The sequence below is a fragment of the Prenolepis imparis genome, unplaced genomic scaffold (genome assembly GCF_030444845.1).
Source record: "Prenolepis imparis isolate NDT839.2.m4 unplaced genomic scaffold, iyPreImpa1.0 SCAF_8, whole genome shotgun sequence".
NCBI lineage: Eukaryota > Metazoa > Arthropoda > Insecta > Hymenoptera > Formicidae > Prenolepis > Prenolepis imparis.
Window position 1 is genome coordinate 17540311 of NW_028141166.1, and position 27100 is coordinate 17567410.

The following is a 27100-nucleotide window of genomic DNA, read 5'->3' on the forward strand; positions in this document are numbered from 1 at the left end:
GTACTCGGTCAGAATCGGGGTGCCACTGAAATCACAGTCGGATCTTCTTTCAATAGGTAGTCGCGAGAGATGCTGAAGAAATCGCTCGTTTCGCGTTACGTTGTCGACAACATTAACGAGGAGAGAGAGAAAATGACAGAGAAAGAAAATGACAGAGACGACTAGAAATTTTCTCCACGAAAATGCTACCTTGTAAAGCGCGAGTTGAGATAATAATGAACGATTACCAGTGCGCGCGCGATTATCGATTAAAACACATAATTATTCGAACAATTATAATTTTCGAAAGTTTCGCATTTTTCCGGTTATAAAAGAATATCATGTGTGTATCTTTGAGTGAGAATTTATTGATGGATTGACGATGACGATGATGGAAATAATAATCCGCCAGTGCACGAAGTGTTGTTTTTCGGCTTTGTCTTTAATTACGTTCAAAATGTCGACGAATTGTGATCACAGTGCAGACCAAATCGAAATTTTCACCAAGGTACCAAGAGGTTGTCGATGAGAGAGGATGCAACCGCAACACGAGCAACGACGCGAAATCGCCGCTGATTGCTGTTATCAGCAATGGCAGACGCATCATTATCATCATCATCATCACCATCATCAGCATCCACATTTGTCTGCTATACCGTCGCCTATGCAACAAATGGAAGGTAAACCATATAGTTCAGTATTTATACTTCAAAAGCATATTTTTGGGACCTCTTAATTAAATATCACATTTATTTTATTTCGAGATGACGTGTTTTTAAAGCTAATACTATTCTATTACTATTATTCATACATAAATTATTTTTCTATATTAAATTTTATTTAAATTGTAGAACTCTATGTAACTTTTTTTAATACATAATAACTTATTTCTTTTATTTCATGTATTTTCATATTATTATTAATATTATCGCATATATGCATACAGAGTATAATTTGTAGGAAATTCAAATATCGTTACATTTATGCGTCGAAATGGTGAACGTATTAAACGGAGAACGTATTAAAACGACGACGCATTCTCATGCATTCTCACGACTGCTTTCCTTTATTTCGCACATCGAGCTTTCCGAGCTTTTTCATTGCATTCTACAATGTTTATCAGTCCCTTCTTGGAGAACAGAGAAAACGCCTTGGTTGATTTCGCGATATATCGTCGACCTTTTTTCAGATTTCGAATTCGTGATTTGAAAGGTACATAAAAATTAATGTGTCTCACTCAAAGAAACTCAATTGCGACTTCAAAGGAACTTTTTATAAAATTGACAATCTACTAAATATACAAAACATTTTTGTTAAGTTTAAACTCATCAATTTCTCAATCAACCTCGTTTTTTTTCGTATTATGCAAATTAATTAATACGATTATATATATTTAGAAAGTATCTCTCACTATAAGCGCATTTCGTTTAAATTACGAATTCTTCAGCCAATTTTGAGTTGATTTTTTCTTTACAAAAATATCGAGAGAGAGGATTCATAGTATTTGAATAAAAGTAATTGAAAACTAATAAAGCTTTCGAGAAATAAATAGAGAATAAATAGAAATTATGTCTTTAATTAATTTTAATCAGATTTTAATAGAAAGAAAGAAAGAAAAAGAATTTTAAACTGAACTATTTGAAACTGTTACAAAATATACATTTGTCATAAAATATATATTCAATAATATAGTATATTGAAAATTGAAAAGTTGAGAAATAAGATGACTTCCCTTGACATTTTTGCCAAGGAAAAATCATCTAAAAATTTACAAAAAATCCGCAATTAGAAGGAAATATACGCTTAATGAGAAGAACAGCCTAAATAAAACATAATTATTTTTCATAAGTTGTACCAAATATTATATAAATGTACTTACGTTTTTTGTCGTTCTTTCAGCCTGCTTGCAGAGCGCCGGAAGAGTGAAGCGATCGCGCAGTCCGATGAAGGTTGCATTGCCGGTCCATGTGGCGAACCCAATTTCTCCGTCAACTACAGAATCTCGCAATGACAGCAATAACAACAATCGTCACCACGGTGATCATCATCCGAGCGACGACGGTGCATCCTCCGCCGAGGAATTGGGTGCGAAACGGCCACTTCATCCGGCGCTAGTTGGCGCCGGCGCAGCCTTGGAAGCGAAGCCGCTATGGGAGGAATTTCATCAACTAGGTACCGAGATGATCGTCACAAAAGCGGGACGAAGAATGTTCCCCACATTTCAGGTAAAGTTCATAACACTCGTTACAAACTCCAAAAGCAAAATGACGATTGATGCAACCTGAAAGAAGATGATTATTAGTATCATTAGAATTATTAGTATATATATTATATAAAAGTACAATACCTAAGAAAGATTAAAGATGATCCGAATATTTTACAAATAACTCTCATTTGATAAATATATAGATAAGTAATTTATAACAATCATATTTTATCTTTTTTTAAATAATGATTTATTTCCGCGCGGACGGAAGAAAGTACCAGAAATGATGGAAATTCTGGTGATTCGCAGTGTCGACTGTTCGGCTTGGACCCTAGTACGGAGTATCTGATGGTGATGGATTTCGTTCCGTGTGACGATAAGAGGTACCGATACGCGTTCCACAGCAGCGCCTGGGTTGTCGCGGGTCGTGCTGATCCTGTATCACCCCCTAGGATTCACGTGCATCCCGACAGTCCTGCGAATGGCGCTCACTGGATGAAACAGCCAATTTCCTTCGACAAATTAAAATTGACAAACAATCAGCTGGATGATAATGGACATGTGAGTCGATCTTTCCTTGCTTTCGAATTATTCACTAGCATAAAATAATAATGCGTTACAAAGAATGTGTGTGTGTGTATTGGAAATTTTTCGGTATTTGGCAAATGTCTTTTAATTAGTATCCTTCTATCTCAAATTTTTAATTAGATTTTTATTTTCTTTTTCTATTAGATTTTATCTAAATAATATATGTTACAGAATCTCTCTCAAACAATTCTAATCTCACATTTATCTGTACAGTAGAAAAGAGGAATAAAATATTTGAACAATTAATTTAGTGAATTAATTAATTGATTCTTTCATAACATGAATTATTCGCGAGATAGAAGTGTAATCGAAGCACAACTATAGAGATACATTTGCCAATCCGGTAAGTCGCAAAATTCGTTTCGCCGTTATTCGCCGATTTTATCGCGACGTAACTTTCCTCGAATTTTTCAATCAGTCGTTTCGTAAAATATATTTACGTAATAAAGTAGAACGAGAGATGCGAGGGTTTCCACGTGTTTGTCGTTTACGGACGAGTTCGCCTTAATTGACCTGAGATACGAGCCTGTCGCTCACGAGAGAGAATTACGAAGGGAAACGGTGCGGCGCGGCGTTTTCACGAGGATTGTTCGCCGTTTAAAAGATGCTGGTCGTAGATTAACGTCGCGAGCGTGTATCTCGCCGATCACACTTTTTTCTAACTGAGAAGTACACGGTTGTCTTAAAATAATCAGCGATACGCTTTTACAGCTGAGACCGATACGCAATTAAAGACGATTTAAAGACACTTTACGGTTCTATATTTTATCACATGAGACACGTCGACGATACGAAACATTCTATGTAAAAATATAAAAAACGAGATCTCTAAAACAGTTTCATATCTGCGAAAATTCTTAATATATAATAAATTCTTTAAATATAATAAATATTAAATAAACTCTATTCTTTGTGAAAAGTTTCAATTTTTATATGAATTTTGATTTCTTGTTTTGTAAGCTTTTCAAAAGTAGAAGAATTATATTCGTGGGAAGAGATTATAATAGTTGTGCGCTTTTAAGGGTTAATGCTTTGGACGGCTCGTGTGATGTCCTGTGTCTCTGCGATATATTAATCTCGCCTTCCTGTCGCCACGAGTAGAGCCAAGAGTATCGTCTGTATATAAAGAGTAATGTAAACAGATGTAATATAAGCTATGTGCGCCGTAGAGGCTCTGGGAAAGAGGCGTAGATTTTGTGTAACGTTCAGTGTACCTCGAGAAAGAATTAGCAGCGATCAGCATATTGACTCATTCTTCGGTCGCATAACGTGTCAATCTTGATTCGAAATCGATTGTGAAATCTCTCGCAGAAACATCATGCTTACGAGGCGTAAAATAAAACCTACTTCTTACAATTATTTTGATGCAATATATACAATAATGAGAATTAAATCTAGTGAATTTCTATCTCATCAAAAAATAACAAGAGTCAATCAACTTGAAATAAAAGATTATTTCAGAATTAGAATGTTTGGAATATTCTAATAAGATCGAGTCTAAAAATGATATCAGTTTGTTAACAGTTTAATCTCTTAGCAAAGATATTTTGTAATGATATTTTACGTGCAATAATCATATTACGGACTTTAAAGATCTTTCATCGTTTTTCTTTGATTATATTTTTTTACATTGATTTCATACGAAAATTTCTACTATTATTAAAAATTGACATTCTTATCGAATCGAAAGAATGACGTATATAAATGTTTATGCATTTATCAATTAATTATCAATCCGACCAATTATCTTCTGGCTCTAATTAATCTGGCTTTTTTATCTGCTACTTTTATATGGCTTTTTTATCTGCTACTTTTATATGGCGATTTTTATAAGAGACCCTTTTCATTTTCTCTATCTATATTATAAATATACAAATTGCTAATGTAAGACTTTGGAGAACAACTATGTTTGCGACTGTAAGAGATTTCGCTTCGGTTTTCTCGATCATGCGGTGTGATGCACCTGCGGCGGAGCTTACGGTGCTCAAAATAATTCCTCGCGGTCGCGTTCGTGCCAAATCCATCAAGCCGACCGCGAACGTGATCGCGAAACGAGCTCAGTGTTGCGATGTATCGGCATACCAATGAACGAAAGGATATGCGACATGCCGATGTGCATCGTGCACGTGTGTTGATCGCAAAGGAGGTCAGGTGCTCAATTATTTGCCACGATTTCTTTGCGACTGATTATCGTTTCGCTGTTCATAAACAATGAACGAGATTTAAGTCTAATCAAGCTTTTACCTTAGAAATAATCAAAATTATAGCGACGAGCAGAAAATTAACTATATTATTCATAAAAATATAATATCTTTTTTTATTTATATTCTGGCTCTATTGAGATGTATCTGTGAAATAGTATTATATAAGCTTAAGATAGAAAAAAGATATTATATTATTTTTTTTAATTTGCAAATTTAACGCGATTATATTTTTTATATAATATAGAATCTTTTCGATTACATCCGGATCGTTCTATAATTCTATACATTCACATCGCAATCTGCTATAGCTATAGCATCTGAGCTGTACAATCATAAAAGTCGACGTATTCTCGAGACGTAATTTATTTCTCGACACTCGAAACATCCTCGAAACAGAGAAGGAGGAAACTTGTGTGTTCAGGCTCTCCGCTCGCGTTTCTCTCAAGAATGTATGTCGCTCTTTTCTTTCGCGGGAAGACCTCTGACCCGTGACGAGAGGCCGTTCTTTTTCTCGTGCTACACACAGAGCAGTTTGTTCCTTTAATTGCGCACGAAAAATGTGGCACCGGGCCTTATAAAAAAATTCGTAGGCGGGTGAGGAATGTCCGCCGATGCTAGTCCTTAATTGACGTACTCGCTATCGCGAGGCCTTTCCGGATATCTGGAGAAGGCTCTTTAAATTGAAATATTACTCTAGATTTTATATTTGGAAGATAACGATGGTTGATAAAAATAAAACTTTAATTTTAGAATATGTTTTCGGAACACAATTAATATCTTTAAAATGATGAACTATATGTGTGTATATACGTTACATATGTGAGTTGTCAGATTTTATTTCACTAAATATATATAGATATGAATCTATTTAGAGTCAAGTCTAAAAAAATGTAAGAAAGTTGTGAAAAACATGATGTCAGTTTTGGCCGGAACAAATTTTACTCGAGATAAGCCAAAGAATTTCCGGATGTAGAAAAAAAATATTAGATATCCGTAAACTTGCGCTATGTGTATAAACGAGAAATTATCGCGAATGATAAAGGATTATTTAAGATTCGGGAGAATATTAGAGAGGAGAAAACTGATCGTGAAAAATACGCTTCGTAAAAACGGCGTCCCAATTTTCGGGCCACACGCGCTTTTCCTCCCGTTGTAAAATACGCGTGTGCATGCGTGTTTGGTCCCACTGACACACATGCCATCGTGTAGCATATGCGCGTGAGTGCGCGGAGAGAAGGACGAGGGTGTCGGATTGCGGGCCGGGGGTTAGTTTTTACACTAATTAGTCACCGGTTCTCTTCTGGCTGTCAAACATTGCGACCGCCCCCCTGTGGCGCTCCTTCCTTCCACTGAATTCGAGCTTCACGTGTCCCCATTCCTCCTCTTCTTCTTCCCTGCTGGACCCTTTTTTTTTCTCCGTCGATTCCTCATATGATGATGACGACTTTACCAAATTGTGCCCATCGATCGAGCTGCGTGAAAGTGTTTGTCGCCCTACGTTTGTCACAATATTTGTAATACTGTGTTTTTTCTACAACCAGCTTGTGCTGCAACAACAAAATTGAAAAATGAAAAAGAGAAAATATTTCAATTTTATATAAATTTCATAAATTTTTTTATTTGGTAATTAAATTTAAATCAAATATATCTCTCTGTCTGTTTTTTTAAGTGTATGAAGAGAGAATTATCAATTTAAATAAATATCATAAAATTTATCTCCCCCGATTGAGCTTAAATAATATGCTTGTTCTTCATAATAAACGCAAATGTTAGTTGCTTCAGATAATTGATAAAAACATTCAAATATTCTGCGATTTTATTTATTGACGCATTTGTCAAGAAGAGCGATTTGTGAAACTTGATTGAGAATTTGAATTTAAAAAATCCACAAATGCGATAAAACTGTTCACATTAGATTCGAGTCAGTTTCTCTCCGCGCACGTCGAGACCATTGATCCTTTCGCACGTTGCAGATTATCTTGAACTCGATGCATCGTTACCAGCCGCGCTGCCACGTGGTGGTCGCACCCTCGCCACCCGGTTCGGCGCCGGATCCCCGCACGGAGAACTTCAAGACGTTCTCCTTTCCGGAGACCAGGTTCACCGCGGTGACCGCGTATCAGAATCACCGGATAACTCAGCTGAAGATCGCCAGCAACCCGTTCGCCAAGGGCTTCCGGGACTGCGAGTCCGACGAGTGCGAGTCCGCCAGCGTCCCCGTAGCCGGTGGGATGCAGAATCCGGCCAAGAGACCGGCTACGACGGCCGGGAATGTCGCTGGTCCTGCCGTCCTGTCGTCCAGTTACAACGCGATGCCGGCCCCGATGCAGATCCCGATGAGTATCACCGCCGGGACCTCTCAGGAGCATCATCAGTTTTATGGGGCGACCAGCGTCTCTGGTCCCTGGACGCATTATCCGAGTCACCATGGACAGCCGTCGGCGCATGTCAACGCGGTCCATTATCCGACGCATATGCAACCGCATCCGCATCATTCAGGTGCTTCTCTTTACGGACCACGATAACTGATCATCATCACGTCGTATCGTTATCTCTCATCGATTTCTACGTCGGCGACTTGATGTTGAAGATGACGATTGATGAAGATGATGATTGATGATGAGGAACATAGTGGGATTTAAATGTACTCTCTCGTATCGTTCGTTTTTCGTGGATCGTGTGATATAGTGAGAACGAAATGTATCTTCGTGTCATTCATGTCCTGGTGCCTTTTTCTTATAGATCGCGATAATCGATCATTGTATGACCTCTTATCGCCGAAGATTTTAAATGTCCCTGAGATAAAGAGTGGAGTTTCAAGTGTATTTCCCAAAGTTTTTCTTGCGGATCGCGAAAATTGACGATTGTTATTGTTAATATAATTTCTTATCTACAGAAATCTACAGAAATTTGCTGGTGCCTTTACGTCTATTTCAGACGAAAACATGTGATCTTTCGTGAAAAAAAAATTATATTCGGTGCCTTCCTAATGTTTGGGAAAACAGTGGGATATTAAAGTATTTGCACATTATTCGCGTCCTGATTTTTTTCTTCGAGCATGAGAATCGCTTCGCGCGAAGCTATGTACATTAAAAGATAATGTTTACATATATCTATATTTTTATTTATAGTGACGATTTTCAGTCTGAGTCTATTTAAAACTGAAAGTAAGATATAATTAATAGAAATGCCTTATTAAATGCTAATATTCGATAATGTAATTTGTACCAAAGATTATACCAAAGATTATATTTGATGTATAAATTATGAATCTATATATTCTAGTTATGTGCAATAATGTTTTCTATAGTGGCTCATATATTTATGTTATAGGTAATGATATTAAGCGAGTAATTCATTACTTAACTATTGATAATGTTCGCAATATTGGCATATTTTTGCAAAGTGTTGACGGATCTGCATAAATAAAAATAGGCATTTACATTCAGACTCTTTTTTTATATATATAACGTACAAGCGAATATTTCTTCTTTTATATGCATAGGATTAATTAAAAATATCAACAAAGAAAATTATAAAACGTAATGAATAATATAAATTAATATTTTGCTCGTCAATCGAGTTTGACATTATTCATTTTCATATAAATTGTTCAAAGTGCTTCGAATTAATTCGCGCGTGAAAGACGAATCGACCGATCGAATTCGCTGGTAAAGTCGCGGAAGATCAGGGCAAGTAAGTGCCTTTTGTAGGAGCAAAGTGCGTCTATTTATACTAGGTGTCTTAAATGCCGAACGAGCTTAAAACGTTCTCGAGCCAAGACGGGAAAGTAAACGCGCCGTGACACTCCGTGAGAGTAACGTGGCTACTAAGTGCCTTAATAAATTATGCCGCCCGGGTATCGTGCCATTGTGCCTCTAACTTTTTAAAGACCCTCGTTCGTTGTATGATAGAAGGGCGTTCTTTTTTATGGCCAAACAAGGAATAAACACAAGGAATAATGAAATTACGCCTATTTCTCTCGAACCTACTCCTTGTTCTTCCTAAAAAAAAATGTCAATGTGAATTTAATATTCTATTTTGCAAAAGTTCTCTTCTTTGATTTACTAAATTCTTAATTAGAAACTTTTAGCAGATATTTGATATCAGTTTTATACACTATATCGTGTCGTGGAAGTATATATTTTTTCTGTTTTCTATATATAACTTGGCAGAATATATTACGTATATAAAATAATTAAAATATGTTAACAACACATATATATCTTATATAAAATTGTCGCGCGTATAACATAATATAATATACATTTGCGTTATTATAAAGCTTTACATTAAATTTTATAAAATCTTAAAATTGTCAAAAATTCTCTTTTACGCTTGTCTATATGAAAGAATCATATCGATTTCATATGATAATTGAATTTAAATTAGTAATTGAAATTACACCGACGATATATATCTTCGCCGACCTTCGCGAAAACCGTAGTTTGACATTACTGTCGGAAATGAACGAACTAATGGCGACGAAGTGAAACGAGAAGGAACTCGAGCATCTTAAGCCTCCGTGGACCGACGCGACACATCGTGATTGATGATTGCGCGGGGAACAACGCTGTATAAACATATTACAGGCGTATGCTTAATGACTGTCGGTGGTTACAGTCTCAGCTAGTTCAACTAAACGTTTTGCATTCGTCCGTATTTTCAAAAACGTCCCCACCCTTTAAAAAAGGAAAAAAAGAAAATGTGAGATATATCTGTGTAAAATCTAAAAGATATACTGAGTAAAAATATATTCATTTTCTTTCTGATTAAGAGATTACATATAAGATATGAATATTTACTAGGAAAGTAAACAAACGTTCGTTTCTTATTAAAATTTGGTGATCTAATATTCGATATGCAAGAGTACACAATAAGACCTCTTTATAATAATGCAAATTAATTCTATTTTAATTCCTCGAATTAAAATAGAATTAATTTGCATTATTATAAATCGAAAAATAAATTTTAAACGAACATATGCTTGACAAAATTAATTTAGTTCGCGAAAGTGGAACTTATTAGCTTATTCTACGAAAAGACTTTTACGTTCAACGCGAAAGCGTTATACACTGTGTGCTGGCACAAGGGGGGTCTTGCACACACCGTGTACTTTTGACACTTTAACCCTAGAAGTAATATAAGACTGCGAAACTCTTGGTCCACAGAGAAGCCGCGCTTATCGACGGCGCGTGACGGCAGTAAAAAGCCATTCCCCTGCTCCCCATATTCTTTCATCTTCGTCGTAGGTGTTGCGGCTAACCAGAGTTAATCCCTGAGAGAGGAGAGAGGTCACCTGACACTGTACCGCCGTCGGTGACACCCTTTTTGAGTTTATGCTTGCAAGTCAAAGGCAACAGACCCCCTCGGTTCTAACATGAAAAAAAAAAGATTGACATTGCGCGAAAAGTCTTTACCACCAACGTTGTTTGACAGGAACGTGTCCACATGTCTTTCGTCGAAACGATCACATTTATCACATATCACATTATAAAGAAATTCATAAAGTAGATTAATATTGATTATATATTTGATAAAAGTTAATACTGTAAAATTAATCCATATATTAATTTTCAAATTAATCAAAAGTAATTGCCAGTTGAATTAGAATTGATAGTAAAATATTAAGAGAATATTTTTGTGTATGTGTATACAGAAGATAATTGATAATTATGAATAATTAATAGCTATATTTATGTGCAACAGCAAATACATTCAATAATTTTCTGTCAGACTTAAAGACATGCGGAGCATTTCTTCACAAAGTTTCTTTTTTCATATATCTCTATTAGCCCTTGTAAACCCACTTTACTGTAGAGGCGTAACCACTGACCTCCAAAGAGAAAATATCTGGAATCTTTCACCCTCCCCTCATCGCAGTATCTTTCTGACCACCCAATTTCTAGCTATATTTCCGATCGTGAAAATGAAAATGCTCGTGCTGTTATTTTATGAATGTGGAGAGTTTTATTACATTATAATATATATTAAAGAATAATCATTAGATCACGAAAATGTTTAATATAATAATTTTAAAAAATATCTTTTTGTCAATTTTAAATATTATTTTAAAAATTAATATATTATTAAATGTCATGTTAATTATTTCTTTATTGCTGTCAGATAATATTTCTAGCTTGCAAACTATATCAGGCAATTTTTAATTCTTAATCGCGGTTATATTTTGTAATATATTTTATTGGATTATCGCCGCAACGCGATGAAAATATTTTTCAGATGCAACAAACACCGAGTTGAAAAAATTATGTATATAAATTATGTATAAATATATAAATTTTATAGTCATTCTATAATTCAAGATAAATTCTTTATAAAAAATTGGTATCTAAATTTTCATTTAAATTATATGAAAGTACAATATAAAAGGAATGAGTTTGTAAAAATTGCAAACCTACACCGAAGGCTTGAAAATTTTGTGTAAATTTGTAGCTTCTATTATTATTGCTATTGAGATAATTCTTAATTAGATTATTTATTTTATCTTAGATGCTCGAGGTCCCTCGTTATCGCTATTTCCTTCATCGATATCGATCTAGAATACGCGTGCTATCAATTACCGAACGAAACCAAGTATAACGAGAAGCGATGAGGCATGAGGATGCAGCGCGAAAGAGCCTAATAAATCTCCCTAATTTTCCAGCGGTGGCTCGTTGGTCGCGGATCAAAGACCAACAAATGAATCGCTCGGTAGGTGGAGGAAAAAAGGAGAAAGGAGGAAACGCGGGCGCGGATCCAGGAGGAAGGCGCTATCTCACGGGCCATGAATCCGTCATCGCCACCTACCACGGCCCTACAATTCGTGCGTACACGGTATGGCAGGGCTTTTATAGTTTCCACGTCGTCAACATGGCGAAACGCTCTCTGAATTTTCGAAGAAGAGCTCGAGTTCAGTTTTATATATATATATATATATATATACACAAAATAGTCGCGCATACAAGCGTCTCACAACTTTAATTTTAATGACAAATTCTTCGATGAATTTGTAATCGCTTTTTTCTTAGCAGAGAAAATATCGAGATATTAATATTAATAGCTTTCGAGTTATAGGCGATTAAAAAACAAGAGTTTCTCGCGAATTAAGCCTTAGAAAAACAATATGTAATAAAATCATAATTAATGTTCAAAAGTTATTTAATTAGTTAATTTCAAGTAAACTTTTTTAGAGAATTATGACTTTCCTCGAGATATGCATTATATCTTGGTTTAATTATAATAGATGCAATATGTTAATTTTATGCAGAGATTCCTCTCTCTCTGCAGATATCAATTACATATAAATAAATATTGAGATTATTACCTTGATTTGATATCGTTGCTCCAAGCTCGCCACATGTTACTTTTGAAAAATCGAAAACTCTTGCCGACCCTCTGAAGAAGTCAACCGGCCAGATCTGAGGAAGCGTCGCGGCGTGGCGCGGTGATGTGCGACGACCAAGAAGTTCATATCCTGCGTACGAATACGGCCGCAATGACAGATTTACAGATTCCAGCCATCGTCCTCTTCCACGGGGCGATTCTTAAAGCGGAAGGCGCGCCTTGTACATACGGTCTCGGCCGAGTGCGCGTCAAATCGCACCTCGACTGTTTACGCTTTATGTCTGCAACCTTTTCCTCATCCCTCTCGTTGTCCCACTGCTCGCTTCTACTTTTACTGCCGCCATCCTCGCCGTATTTTGACTTTTCATCGTGGTCCTGCGTGTTTTATGTTAGTTATTTATATGTCTGCAAAGTGTCGCGCGCGCGTTCCGCAATATATGTATAAAAATTGAAATGTTAAAAATATATAAAGAAATGTACAATATATTCTAAAATGAAGAAATTGTATATGAAGAAATTGTCATTTTTTTCTCGTATATCATAATTTATTTCTTCATATAAAACTCTTTCTTTTTATAGTTGTATTATCAATGATAGATCGTATAAAAAAATATTGAAATATAGGAAAATATAAGAGATAATACATAGATTCATATAAAGTATAGAAAATCAATTACTTTTGAATATTCCGTGCTACATGTGGTAAAGAAAAATTTTGGTAATGCGAGGTAAAAATGCGACAAATACGTGCATTATGGTTAACTTGGCCCGCATGCTGCAATGTGACAGAGGTCGTCCCCTCTATTTACGTAAGGTAAACCTCTTCTAGGCACCCGTGGCAGTCACGGTCAACGTCTGTCTTCGCGTACTTCGCTTGCTTGGACAATTCTCACCCACGCCGATAGACATGTCCGTCTTCTTCCTTTTTTGTATCTCTGCTTCCGTAAAAAAACTTCGCGTTTGTCTCTCTGAAAAATATAAATATTTCTCTTAGCAATAAGAATAAAGTATTAATATCTTATTTTCCCATGTTTTAGATATGTTTAAATTTGATTTATTTTGGATCTTTTATTTACCATATTCTATAATTTTAATTTTATCGAAATATAGATTGATATTGATTATATCAACATTGTAATATTTTACTACGAAGTAACACATCGTGATAATAATGATCCAAAAGAAATTCCGCGAGTGGGCGGAACTGAGAGAAGAAACGACTGTAGTTTTCGATGTTGGCACAAGGTGCAATTTATGACAAATTTAAATCATAAGTGTTGGCAGTCATCGGTCGTGCAATTATGAGAAACAAGTTCACGCAAAATAGCCGTGTCTATTCGTTATTATTAATAAATCCGCAGTGAAAGATGATGCTTTATTAACGCTTGAGATACTTTTTTCCAAAGATAATTTCATTAAAATTTGTCAACATTTAAATCAAATTATATCTTTAGACGAGATTACATCGATTTTGCAGAGGTAAAGACTTTTTTGAGATCTCTATCATATTTCGTTTCAGTTTGAACAAACGTTAAAAAAAAGAAAATTAAACTGTATATGATATTTTTTAAATAAATTAAGAATATATATATGTACCTATTCTAGTAAAATTAAGAATTTCTACCATATATCATTGTCGTTCGTCGATTTGGCGAGAAAGGATGAGGAAAGAAATGGGAACTAGGCGCATTTTGATGCGATTCTCTCGCGTTTTCGCGCATGCATACAGTCGGCACGCATATCCTATCTCGCCGCTGGAATCCTCATATGTCTGTCAACGTGATTCTCCAACACCTCGGAGCCTCGGATCACTTTGCTCGCGCGGATGCTCGCGCGAGCGGCAATACGAGACGCCGCAAGCGATATCTCCGTGTCCCATCCCACTGTCCCAGCTGGACCAAAATATCACTGGCGACTAGTGGCCAGAGGCTCAGGGCCGCATATTTCGCGGTGCCTGTGGGAAAAAGATTCGAGATATTAACCCGGAAACGTACATATATAATATATATACGAGGCGATTGCTATTTAATTCTCTTTGATACGTCATTCAATTATTATCTTAAACTTACTTTAAATGATCTATATATATTATTTGAAACAAAGAGACAAGTTTACTGGATGATTTCATGTATCAAAAATATATGAATATCATAACACAAAATTGTAATTTAAATTTTATATAAAGTTTTTAATTATTAAGCTGAATAAAACTTATAAATAGTGAAAAATTAATATACAGAATAAGAAAAAATGATCTTTAAATCTTTCTCTCTCAATATATATAAAAATATAAGTTTTGCAAAGCATTTTCACACAAAATCAAAATATTGCTATAAATACTGATAAAAATAGATAATTGTTTTGTAAAAAGATTTATATACACACATATATTGTGGCACACATGGGGAAATATCTCTGGCATGTATAATTTTCCATACGTATAATTATATAAATTGCTTCTAAAACTTTATTTGCCACTCATATTGCACACTATATGCATGTGTAATCTATTAGAATATATTAAATTATGATGTCATTTATGACATCATAATTTAATATATTCTAATAGATTACACATGCATATAGTAATTTAATGAAGATATATTTCAAATAAAAGTAATTTAATTTTTGCATCCCATTAACGAGAATATTTATAACCTGCGTTGCTCGGAGGCCATCTTGATTTCAAAACTACTTATATGTGTGATTAAAATTCTTAAATTGTGAATTATGGTTATTAAATCTGTACTACAAACATGTTTACTACATACATACAGATATTTCTCTATTGCGTATTCTCCTGTCCATAAAAATAATATATACCTGATTTTATTAATACATTTTTAATGCTGCAAATGCTTTGAATAATGCATGAGTTTATCCTAAACAGTTTATCCTGAACCAGCCTGAACTCTGCCGTGAATCATACTTTGATGATGTACTGTCTTTCACAACGGAGTACAACCTAATTAACGCGAGATGGCGGCAGGTCACATAACAGCTGTTGCGATTATCATATGTCGGTAATGTTACTTTCTATGCATTGACATTGTGACATGTGAGGTTCGGTTTTTCTCAGCTGTACTATGTTTTTTGCATTATTTGCATTATTTTGCAAAATAAGATACATATATAATTGAAAGAAAAGAAAGAAAAATGAAAAGTGAAAATTGAGAGAATGTATCAAAAGTGCAATTAATTAAACTAACAAACCTATCACGTGATGAGATTATAAAAGCAGAGTGTAAACAGTTTCATGATTAAAAAACTCGGGGTATTTAAAGAAACTTCACGTGATTCAATGCGTACAGATTTGCATTAAATATATTTGCTATAGAAGAACATTTTCTGTACTCATAAATGTTTATACTCTTCGTAACAACAATTATTGAACAAGAATTCTCTCACATAACCTGTATCTGCAGTGTTATTTAAAATGAGTAGTAAGTAATAAGTATATAAACATAATTATTCCTTTTTATTTTATGTAATAAAAAAATTCTGAATATTTTTGTCATTAATTTAAATTCTTGTCATTCATATTAATTTCAATCTTTTAGATTCCATTATGGACAGCCCAGGCTCTAAAGCTCTCGAAGCTGCCAAGAATATAAAAGATGTGACTATATTTAAGAAGCCTGTTGGATTTGCGAAAAAGAGTAAAAGCACTCAACCAAAGATTTTAGATGAAGACACATATATTGAGAAAATGAGTGAAATAATACAAAGAGACTTCTTTCCACATCTAGAAAAATTACAAGCACAAAATGAATATTTGGATGCTTTAGAGCAGAATGATATAAAGAGAATGAGAGAGTTATATGCGAAATATAGTTCTGGTCGACCTGTCACAGAAAGGCCAGTTAGTCCAGCGACTTTCGAAACTCCGCTACGTAGAGTTGAGTCGGACGAATTGCCATGTACCTCTGAAGTACCATCCCAGGAAACGTCTGTCGAATATGTAAAGAAGGATAACAAAGAAGAAAATAAAACCGGTCTCGACGATTATTTGAGCTCTCATACAAGCGAGGATAACGCTAGTTTTGAAGAGATGATGGTCGAAGCAGAAAATAAACACAAATTGAAATATGCTTGGCTTTACGAGGCAGAAGAAAAATCAAAAGCGTGGCTTGCTATCGACAAACCTGCGACTGATGCTCTAGCAATTGAAGGATCAAACTCTAGACCTAAACAAGTAGACAGTTGGGCTTATAAGAATAAAAACTATATTATGTATATTCCCGATGGGGTGGAACTAACAGCTGAAGAGAAAATAGAGTTAGCTAAAAAGAAGCAGGCTGTAATGCATGAAAATACGAGACTGAGGATAAATCCTTTTAACGAGCAACAAAATAAGGAAACTATCAATGACATGGCCAAGTCACAATCTAGAGCCAACGATGGTAAGATTGGTGTGGATGGCAAAGAAGTCGTCAGGAATGCGACGCCGCGAGTAAATGGCTTTAGTTTCATGGCGACGCCAAGTCCGAGACCAGGAGAGTGTGAAAGCCCGTTGATGACGTGGGGTCAGATTGAGGGGACACCTTTTCGATTGGATGGTGGTGACACTCCATTATTAAACACAAGTCAAGGTCCATCCTTCAGAATAGCGGAACCACCGAAAAGGGAGCAACTGGCATTGCAGTTGGCTGAGAAAGCTGGCGAAAGGCACAGGGATCGGAAGAATAAAGCCTTAGAAGCAGCTAGAAAATCATTAGCCACGTAAGTCATATTTAAGTCAATGTGTCAATATATTAAAATTGCTTTATATTAAAAGGGCATAATTCTACGAAATTAAATTGTTACGAAATTAAAGAACTAATTTTATTTAAAAATAACTTATTTATCAAAAGATACTTTAATTCATGACACAAACTAAATATTTCTTTTTAAATCTTTAAAATCTTATTAAATTTTATTCAGAGATTTTTGATAATTTTATTGATGGAATTTTTATTTTTGGAAAAAAGAGGAGGTAGTAGAAGTTTTACTTACATTTTTCTAATATGGAGAGTGATAGAAATAAATTAATTTAAACAAATAAAATATAGAATCTCTTGTAAGATATCTCGTAACTAGGACTTTTAATTTTTTTTTTTGTATGCAGAATTATCTTCTGTTTGATTGTGCAAGTTATGAAACATATTATATGACGTATTTTTGCATAAAAAGTCACAAGAAATATAATTCTTTTCAGTCCGTCACCGAGGTCAACTATAGATCGTTTGAGTACAATGTCTCCTGCAGCGAGAAGATTAGCGACTCAAAAGCTCCGGATATCGAGTACACCATCGCCCCGACGAACACTCTCGAGGACTCCGTCCATAGGCATCAGGACACCTAACACGCCTCGTGCAATCACGTCAGCTAAACACGCTGTCTCTCAAAAATCGGAAACGAATACTACACGGATACAAGGACCTGTACTCACTGATAATTTACTCAATCTACCTCCGCAGCGGCAACGAGCATCGGATTTTTTTAACAAATGAGAACTTTTATGAAGATCGTGTAAAAGTGTAAAAATGTTCGTCTAGAATTTGGACAATGTATAAATATCAAGTTTTGTTTGCTGTTTATATTAATATTAAGGAGATGATTCATATATGATATAATATATGATTAACTATAGTGTTTTTAATACAATATGTACAAAGCATTCAAATTTGTATTTGATTGAATATTGCCTGCGATTCTTTTGTTAAATTATTTTACGGTTTCCTAATTGATATATTTTTGTACAAATTATTGTTATACTTTTTTTATTTCTTTCTTTTTTAATTATAGATTTATTAGGATTATAGATTTATTAAGGAAAAAGTATGAAAGAGAGAAATTTTCCAGTCTGAAAATTTAGTTGATATTATTTGAATATGGATTAAGTTTCAAAATATCTTCATTTATATACGATACTTTCAAAGTATCATGTAAAAAAATATGTCTTATAATATTCTATATAAAAATTTTTACAATCTAATTAATCTTCTATTTTTATGTTCTCCTCACAATTCTTCTCAATATAATTTATCAATATTATCATTATATAATAAATTTTACCTCATTTATATAATTTTTTGTTTGATAATTTACATAATATGAAAAAAAATTTGACCACGTAATTAATGACCTTGACCTACTAACTCTTTCATCATTCATCGAAATGCATATACGTATTCTCTATTTTCATTCTGCTGCATTTTCACGTTTCGCTTATTATTACACATACAAATACGGAAATCAAATTACCCGATTGTTAATCGTACGATTCGCGTTTCCTCTACAAAATGATTATGATATTTCTCGATGAATATAAACGCGATGAAACTATAAAATGCCGTTTTGTCAAGTTTAGCGGAACATGCGAATTCAGGAAGCGGCGGTAAAGTCAAAACAAATTTATCGCGTAAACGTTGCAACAGGAAGTGTTCGGATCCGCACAAACAGTCATTGTTTATTAATTACAAAAGCAAATCGGTCGCCGGAAAGCTGGCAACTTTTCATATAAATGTAACGTCGAGAAAAAGAGGAGGAGAAGAAAGAAAGAATATTGTCATTGAGATAGATATGAGGTCCACTTTGATCTTGGGAGTTACCTTACTCCTGACGATAACGTCTATCGTCCAGGCACGTACAATCAAGTCAGAACACACCTGCGGAAGTTTAGGTCCAGGTATGTAAAATGCACTCCGCATATAAGTCATTGACTTTCATTTCATTCTAATTTATCATTGCAACGTGCAGTTCTTTCCATTCGAAGTGATCAGAATTTCTTGAGATATATCTAAAACAAATATAGACTTTACCTTTATATATAGCTGTCTGTAATTTATAATTTTAATCAAATGTTTCTTATTTTATTATCGATACATAATATATTACTATAAGAAGACTTTGCTCTATTCTGTGTAAATCAAGATATTATACAATTAAAATAATATATAATTTTGAAAATAGCTAGAAGAGAATCAAAGTAGAAAATTTAATATTTAATTTTGATCTTCAAATAAATGTTAACATATGCATTATATATATCCATCATATATAAACCATTTCTTCTTTATCATATTTCTTATACCTTTGCAGTTATTATAATATATGTATACTAACTGATGTTATATATTTAATCTATTTTAACTTATCGTACAAAAATCTGTTTATATAAATTTAAAAATTAATTAAATATTTTATATTTTTTATAGTATATTTTTAATATTATTTAAAACTCTCTTCTTACAAGAGTGGAATTCTTTATTTACTGATTAAATCATTGCTTTTACTTTCGACTTTTTGAGCGTATATTATATAAATATTTTCTGCACATTTATTATTACTTTGTGTAACTCATATATCATGTAAAAATTTAGAATAATTATTAATCTGTTAATGTCATATCTCTTCACGTGATCTTATTTTATATTACATATTGCGTATTCTCTGTATTTTTTCTTTCTTTTAGTTGTTTAGAAAGGATTTTTTAGGACGTAATAAATAAGATCATGTAATAATAAGCATAATCATAATCATGATAAAATGTCACATATAAAAACATAATGATACGAATGATATTCGTACCTTCAATTTTTAGGCACCAACGCATGCAAATGCGGGGAAATAGTGGTGAAAGCAGCGAAGGTGCAAAAACCGCTGGTGTATGCATCACCGCAGGCAATCAATGAAGCTGCATTAGCGCGCGAAGCAGTTACAAGATTGTCCGCAGGAACGGGATCCAGAAGCTATTCTAATCCCATTTCCGGTTGCAATCCTAGGAGCGGAATAATTAGTACTAGCAGCAGCAGCAGCAGCAGTCATAGCGCCAGCTCTTCAAGTGCCTCATCATCTTCTGTCGGTCTTCTTGGAGGTCTGATCGGTTATTCTTCCTATCCTATCTCGGACGATGTAAGTTCCGGTTCCGGCTGCGGATGCGGAAAGAAATCCGAACCTGTGGAGACAAGCGATCTTCTATCTTCCAATACTGATAAACAAATCGTACCCAGGTATTTCATTTATTTATCCATTCATTAATATATATATATATATATATATATATATATATATATATATCATTCATTAATATCTATATATATATCACGCATATTTTGCAGTTTCCACGCAAAAATCTTAAAGTTAGATGACACAGATTAATCTCTGCTACTTTACGTATTTAATATTTATTCATTTTTTAATAATAATTTATAATAATCGTTTTTAATGACAGCTTCTCGCCGATCGGTGACCTGTGTTATCCGAGCAAAGTTACTGAAAACGGCAAACTCCAAGTGATCACCAAAGTGACACCGGCGTATCCCAGCAAGATCACATGTTCCTCTCCTATTTCTGAGAAGATTTGCGTGAATATACACAATGGACAGATCGATGCAGCTGATTTGAAAAAACTCAGTTTGACGACCGCATCTAGCAGTGCCAGTGCGGCATCCGGTGGATTGTTCGGTAAATCAAGCGGCGCAAGTGCGTTTGCTAGCGCAAATAGTCTCGGTAAATATACTTCCAGTAATGCAGGCAGTACGGCTCAATACGGCAATTTTGGAGGATACGGTAGCTCAGGCAGCGTAGGATACAGTAGTAACTTTGGTAGTCTTGGAGGATACAGTAATTCAGGCAGCGTAGGATACAGTAGCTTGGGTAATCTTGGAGGACACAGTAGTTCAAGTAGTGTAGGATATGGCAGCTCCGGCAATGTTGGAGGATACAATTCGGCTGGATACAGTGCATACGGATCAGGATACGATGGATATGCAGGATATGCAGGTTCCCAGGTAGGCACCACGGGACAACTAAATGGAAACAAATTTGGAAGTGACGTTGAAATTACCCGAGGATCGGCTGGAAACTACAGATCCAACTGCGATGACTTTAGTGATTTCGCGGGTATGTTTCCTAAAATGTATAATTTTAGATAAAACAAAATTAAGATAAAACTAAAAGATTTCAAGACATTTGTGAGATTACAAGATTAAGATGATACATTTGTTTATTTTAGAACTTCCCGAAGATTATTCGTACCCTCGATTACCTGCAGACCCGGTTTCGCTTAGCTTAGCATACAGAAATCTCTTCCCGCGTATCACGGCACAAAAAAGAACATTATTTGTGCCGGAAGATAAGCTGGCATTCGGTCATAGAACGATACCAACTGAAACCGCGTCCAACAAGAAGAGATTAGATGTGCCTGAAGAGAAACTTCAAATCCTCGATAAACCCGTCGTAGAACTAAAACCGATACCATTAGCTCCCATCACCGTCAATATTTATAACGAGCAGGAAGAAGTTAAGTTAGCCGAGCTCGAAGCCATCGAGCGTGAAAGAATACATCAGGAGGAAATTGCCGAGCAACAGCAAGGAAACTTTATTACATACGGGTAAGTCGAAAAAAATATTTAGCAAACGTTTGACTAATATCAAGTGATCTATCAGTATCTAAAATTAATTAATTAATTGCTTCGTCCAGATTAAATATTTGCATATTTACTCATTAGAGATCTTTTTTTATATAATTATATTTTATATTATCTCAATATTAAAACCAAAATTCACAATATATACGTATATCTTCATTCTTAATTTTATTCCTAAAATTATTTTGCTATTTTTATAATTAGTAATTACTTATTTTCAAAGTTACATTTTTATCTAACAATGAGAGACGAGGAAAATTGCAATATCCTCAAAAAATTTAATTATTTAAAAATATTTTAGTAATGAGTTATAATAGCGATACATAAATGCAATAACATTCAAGTACGAGCATTATTCGTGTATAAAATTAATTAGTTAAAGCAATTAATTAAAAATATCAAGTAATCACGAAATGCTGTAATACTTTTAAACAAATGATTAATTCGCGAGACATGCAATGATTAATCGCTAAATAAATAACTGCTTTTATAATACTCACGTATTTTGATGTATAATTCGTTTTAGCGACCTAGGATATGCGCCAATCAATAGAGCGCCATGGAGGTCCAGTTCCCAATCAACGAATTCTATCAATACGCTCGATGGTGAAGATGTCGGAGGTTGCGCTCCAGTGGGACCACCAACTCCTGACTACGTTCCCGGTAGCATCGTAATCAATCAAGAGGTCGTACAAAATGAAGGCGAAGTAGAGGATGGCTTCCAGAAAGACATCGAGAAGGTGTACGTTCGTCATTACGACGATGACGAACGCAGCTTTGAGGAAGACGACGCCGAGGACTCGACGTCCGGGATATTCACCAGGCTAAGAAGTTCTTCCAAAAAATACGGTCTTCCGTGTGGGATTGCATGATCTCTTATGTCTAAAACATGTGAAAAGCATTCATTTCATTGACGATTCGTGATCATCGAGATGAATCTTATTTTGAAACGCGAAAAGACGTGGACACCCTCAAATATTATACTAGTCCTAGTCCTGTGTCTTTGTGATGTCATTAGTGTTAAGATAATATAGCGAGAGAAGAGAGAATCAGAAATCATTGAATTTATTATAGAATCCTCTCCCCCACATCCTCTTACTGATTTGCGAAATGTGTCTATCAGGATAAAAATAATGAAAAAAAAACCTTAATAACTTTATAACTATCTACTTTCTAACAAAGTATTTTAGACTTAGACAATTGACAATCATATAATTGACAAGCATAATTTTAGAAATCAATATTTTCATTCTATTACAATATTTAAATAAGATAATTGTATTCTGTGAGCAATTATATTCCATCAAGTCATTCTTATAAACTTCAAATTAATCTAACTTTCTTTCATTAACTTTGAAATATTATATATATCTTACTGTTCATTTAACATTGATTTAATATCAATCCAATGCACAAATATCAAACTTTTCTTCTATGCTCTATTTTGCTATTATCTTATCTTTAATATTATTTTTTTATAATATAAATTAAAAAGTAAATGTATCTCTCGTCATACAACTGTCACATTTTTATAATACTAGAAGATCTTCATCGAAATAAATGCGATAAAAGGATTCTTACAATAATAATTTGATACAAAAATTTATAATTAATATAAATAGAATATAATTACATAATAATAAAAGGTTCGTTGAGATGATTTGTTAAAAACCGCATAACTTTCTGTCTATCGCCTACGAATGCGCATGGCAACATATATAAGATTTATGATCTTCCTTCAGCTTTCCTGACTAAAACATGACTGTCAGCACGTCATAAAGTGCTTCGGTCGGGAAAAGGGAAGCACCACATGGTGATGCACGATGATGGTCGCAAAGGAAACATAATGTATCTCTTGGGAGTATAAGAACGGAGCCCGCACGCGGTCGCTATTTAAAGATACGCTACGGATTCTCTCTCGTGCTCCTCTTACAGACAGTCTTCCCTTTTTCTTTTCTTTCCTCGCAAACGCGCACGTAAAATTTACGATGCGTATGCATACATCGGACTGTGATTTATTTCATTTACATACACGCGGCGTAAATTACAAGCAGCGAGACGAACGAAACGAAGATCCGAACAAAACGACCGCGAATGAATGAGATATTAATTTACGATGTAAATGACAACGCGACAGCACTTAAAAGATGCGAATTCTATCTTGATGCAAAATATGTACAGGATATATTATCTCATCGTATATGTTGATCGCTCCTAATATCTTTCCTGATTTGAGAAAAAAATCTATTTTAAAGAGACACTTATTAAAAATCTTATTTTTTCGAGATTTAAATATTGATTTCTTTTTAAATAAAATTAAATTATCTTTTCACATAAATAAATTAAAATACCATCATTCAGCTTATGAATATTGTATTATGCTAAAATTATCAAAAAGTAAATACTTTGCGATTACGATTATAATTTTATGTCATTTTTATTTTCTAATAACATTATTTTTCAATCTCTTAATAATTTTATAAAAAGAACAATAAAAAAATTAATTTATGTAAAATATCATATAGGTCCGAAATATTAAACATGAACTTAATGACTTAAAAAAAAATGAACAGTACCTACACAAAAATTACTTTTATTATTATAGTATAAAACTACTAAAAAAAATTTCCACTTTAAGTATTTGAAATAACATAATGTAAATGAACACATGTTTTAAGTGTATATAAGATTTAATACTAAATTTTTTAATTGTGTGGGATAACGTCCATTTTTTGATCGTTGAGAGATTTTTTAATGAACAAGACAAGTTCGAAGGTGAAACAGGAAGCGAGGAATCTTGCGTGTAAACACGCACGAAGGAATTTAAAGTACGTGCCTGCTCTACCTTTTAATCAAAAAATAAGTTCCGGTCTTGTGACACGTAATAAAGAGATATTCTTATTTTATTATTATTTAGAATTTTACTGCGTTTACATAAAAACAGGAAATATGTTACATACTTGTCTTTGACGAATTCACGTATATTAGCAGCGCGATAGGTTGGAGACCAGTTTATGTCTTGTAAAATCCTTACGATGATGGCGGCAGTCTTCAAATTACAACATCTTCTCATCATTGGCATTTATTTACAGTTAAGGTTTTCTTGTGGATTATTATTATCTCATAAATTGCCATATAATGGAGTTAAAATTGTTACATATGGCGAACCGTGTCATCCACCACGTTATCTGCCTGTAAAAATCGAGGTATGCATATATTAATATTTTATCGTATATTGCATAATTTGAGCTATATAACTTAAATTGCACATAAATAAATATAATTTTCATGTGTCTTATAAAAAACATTATATTAAAGTAATGAATAACAATAAAAAATGTAAAATTTACTTATTGTCGTCCAAAAAATAAAAATGTATTCTAATATTTCTAATTTCTTTCTTTTTTATAACAATGGAAATGTAAAGCTAATATTCTCGTTCATTTTTTGATCACATGACATTATAATAAATAAGCCTTGTATCCAAAATAATTTACAGGAACCCGTAAGGCCTGTAAGACCAGTAGACAGCTTGCCTATAACTTGTGCTTATCAGCCACTTAAATTAAACTATCGAGTTATCGTCGATAAGCCGATCCCCTATCAATCGCAACAAGCAAAATATCCAGTTCTCATACAAGTACCTGAAGTGCCCACCGAGTCCTTAGAGGTAGTCAAGCCGGATCATCCTTATCAAGGAAAATCTTATGTGTATAATACTCAGACTCCACCGTCTCCATCCGTACCAATTTCAACGAATTATAATTTTGATCTTCTTTTGGTGCCACCTTCACCAACTCCGTGAGCATTCTAAAATTGTTATTTCATATTAATGACAAAGAATAAATTACATTAGATTATTGGAATTTATTTGTAAAATGTTTATATCATTAATAATATAATTTTTTAAATTAATAACAATAATATGTGTTTACTGGAAATATATTTTTGTCAAATATATGATAACATTTATTTCCATTTCAGAACCGAGCTACCAACACCAAAACCTGTTAAACTTTTAACAGGCCTCACCAGTAAAATTGATAGAGTTCTAATTCCTGCCTGTGAAGCACCTACGAAGTGTGCCTGCCAAATGAGCTAACAAAATCTATAGAACATGAAGGAACGTCTGATATATAAAGCTGTACCTCAACAGAAATTTGAGAAGTACATAATATTTGGACAAATAAAAAAATAAAAAAATTTAAACGATATGTGATTCTAATTTTTAATCTTCCTCCGTCTCTTCTTATATTTCCTTATGTCCTTATATTGAATATATTCTTCTCATGATTTTTAATTTTAATTTTCATGACTTTTAATTTTAATCTTCACTTTTTCTTTTATTTTCTTTAATATATATATAAAAATAATTTTTTTTATTTAATCTATTTTGTTTAACATTACTGCACGTATAAAATAGTTGCTATGTTTAATATATATTTAATTATTTTGTCAAATATTTAATACTTGATGAAGTGTAATAAAAGAATCAGATCAAAATAAAATGCAATGATTGCCATACAAGTAATATGAATTTATCCTTATTCATGAAGCAGAGTTAGAATTTGCTTACGTGCACGAATTTTTTAATCATACATCATTTGTCTGCAATGTATGCGATATACATAAAACAAAACCATAAAACCGAATGTTATTTTATGAAAATAACGTAGCAATATATATATAATATATATGTAAACAGAAATTTTAACAAATAAGTATTATATATATCTTATATATATGTGTATATATAAATAAATCTGTAAATAAAGAAAAAATTTATATATTAGTATTATATTTGGATAAATATTTGGATAGATAAATCATGATGCTATGTATAAATAATAGTGAAAATAATGGTTTTGTTACATAAAATTAATATTTAATTTATAAAAATACTGTTATTATAATTAATAAATTTATTTTAGTTTTCGTTGCACAGAATTAATAGATACCAATATTTTTTTAATGCAATTCTCAAATTCTATATGTAATTCCTATATAATATTTATTAATTTGCTATATAACATTTGGTATGTGCGTGTGTGTATAACTTAAATATTATTTTTTGAATAAAGTGTGTATTTACACAAAAAATCTAAAAGAAATAGATATATTAGAAATATCATCATTGTGACAAAAATTGAAATATACTAAAGCATTTTATAAAATAGTATACAGCTTACAATTACATATCTTTAGTAAAGCTCCAAAATACTTTTCTTTGTATCCTAAATTGTGAAATATAAAGTTTATTATTGTAAAATTGTAAAATATAAAGTTTATTATTTAGTTTAATAATATGATTAATTGTTCTAATAAAAAAATGTTTAATTGATTTAAGGAATAATACCTGTTATTCC

At 33.4% G+C, this 27100-nt stretch overlaps 4 protein-coding genes and 1 long non-coding RNA gene across 6 annotated transcripts; 4 read left to right on the forward strand and 1 right to left on the reverse strand.

Annotated features, from left to right (window-relative positions):
* Nucleotides 1-18: 18 nt before the first annotated feature.
* LOC145940016 (T-box transcription factor TBX18) lies at nt 19-8935 on the forward strand. Its single transcript, XM_083044769.1, has 4 exons — nt 19-659; nt 1879-2204; nt 2495-2746; nt 6951-8935. Exons 1-4 carry the CDS (start codon nt 515-517, stop codon nt 7500-7502), a joined length of 1275 nt encoding a protein of 424 aa, XP_082900895.1. The 5' UTR covers nt 19-514; the 3' UTR covers nt 7503-8935.
* On the reverse strand, nt 2567-15240 carry LOC145940021 (uncharacterized). Of its 2 annotated transcripts, none has more exons than XR_014425944.1 (6): nt 15145-15240; nt 13918-14275; nt 13073-13289; nt 12302-12696; nt 6268-6524; nt 2567-2697 (listed from the first exon to the last, which is right to left on the reverse strand). It is a non-coding gene; the product is annotated as an uncharacterized LOC145940021 (long non-coding RNA). The 2 variants fall into 2 exon arrangements; XR_014425945.1 differs by having other exon boundaries at nt 12999-13289.
* A 138-nt stretch (nt 15241-15378) lies between these two features.
* Nucleotides 15379-18051, forward strand: LOC145939724 (splicing factor ESS-2 homolog). The gene is made up of 3 exons (XM_083044274.1): nt 15379-15764; nt 15882-17043; nt 17519-18051. The coding sequence occupies exons 1-3, from the start codon at nt 15758-15760 to the stop codon at nt 17811-17813; spliced, it is 1464 nt and encodes a 487-aa protein (XP_082900400.1). The 5' UTR covers nt 15379-15757; the 3' UTR covers nt 17814-18051.
* A 790-nt stretch (nt 18052-18841) lies between these two features.
* On the forward strand, nt 18842-22790 carry LOC145939683 (uncharacterized). Its single transcript, XM_083044177.1, has 5 exons — nt 18842-18991; nt 19907-20315; nt 20537-21207; nt 21320-21698; nt 22261-22790. The coding sequence occupies exons 1-5, from the start codon at nt 18886-18888 to the stop codon at nt 22604-22606; spliced, it is 1911 nt and encodes a 636-aa protein (XP_082900303.1). The 5' UTR covers nt 18842-18885; the 3' UTR covers nt 22607-22790.
* A 1946-nt stretch (nt 22791-24736) lies between these two features.
* Nucleotides 24737-25926, forward strand: LOC145939522 (uncharacterized). The gene is made up of 3 exons (XM_083043870.1): nt 24737-24940; nt 25234-25535; nt 25719-25926. The coding sequence occupies exons 1-3, from the start codon at nt 24749-24751 to the stop codon at nt 25834-25836; spliced, it is 612 nt and encodes a 203-aa protein (XP_082899996.1). The 5' UTR covers nt 24737-24748; the 3' UTR covers nt 25837-25926.
* Nucleotides 25927-27100: the final 1174 nt, after the last annotated feature.

What these genes read in the sequence shown, in the direction of transcription:
- LOC145940016 (XM_083044769.1), top strand. Translation starts at nt 515, where the DNA reads ATGCAACCGCAACACGAGCAACGACGCGAAATCGCCGCTGATTGCTGT. An exon ending in GAATGTTCCCCACATTTCAG is followed by an intron (nt 2,205 to 2,494) that starts GTAAAGTTCATA and finishes GGTGATTCGCAG; the next exon opens with TGTCGACTGTTCGGCTTGGA. An exon ending in AGCTGGATGATAATGGACAT is followed by an intron (nt 2,747 to 6,950) that starts GTGAGTCGATCT and finishes CGCACGTTGCAG; the next exon opens with ATTATCTTGAACTCGATGCA.
- LOC145939724 (XM_083044274.1), top strand. An exon ending in GCTAGAAAATCATTAGCCAC is followed by an intron (nt 17,044 to 17,518) that starts GTAAGTCATATT and finishes AATTCTTTTCAG; the next exon opens with TCCGTCACCGAGGTCAACTA.
- LOC145939683 (XM_083044177.1), top strand. Translation starts at nt 18,886, where the DNA reads ATGAGGTCCACTTTGATCTTGGGAGTTACCTTACTCCTGACGATAACG. An exon ending in CTGCGGAAGTTTAGGTCCAG is followed by an intron (nt 18,992 to 19,906) that starts GTATGTAAAATG and finishes TTCAATTTTTAG; the next exon opens with GCACCAACGCATGCAAATGC. An exon ending in GGAAACTTTATTACATACGG is followed by an intron (nt 21,699 to 22,260) that starts GTAAGTCGAAAA and finishes AATTCGTTTTAG; the next exon opens with CGACCTAGGATATGCGCCAA.
- LOC145939522 (XM_083043870.1), top strand. Translation starts at nt 24,749, where the DNA reads ATGTCTTGTAAAATCCTTACGATGATGGCGGCAGTCTTCAAATTACAA. An exon ending in ATCTGCCTGTAAAAATCGAG is followed by an intron (nt 24,941 to 25,233) that starts GTATGCATATAT and finishes AATAATTTACAG; the next exon opens with GAACCCGTAAGGCCTGTAAG. An exon ending in GTGCCACCTTCACCAACTCC is followed by an intron (nt 25,536 to 25,718) that starts GTGAGCATTCTA and finishes TTTCCATTTCAG; the next exon opens with AACCGAGCTACCAACACCAA.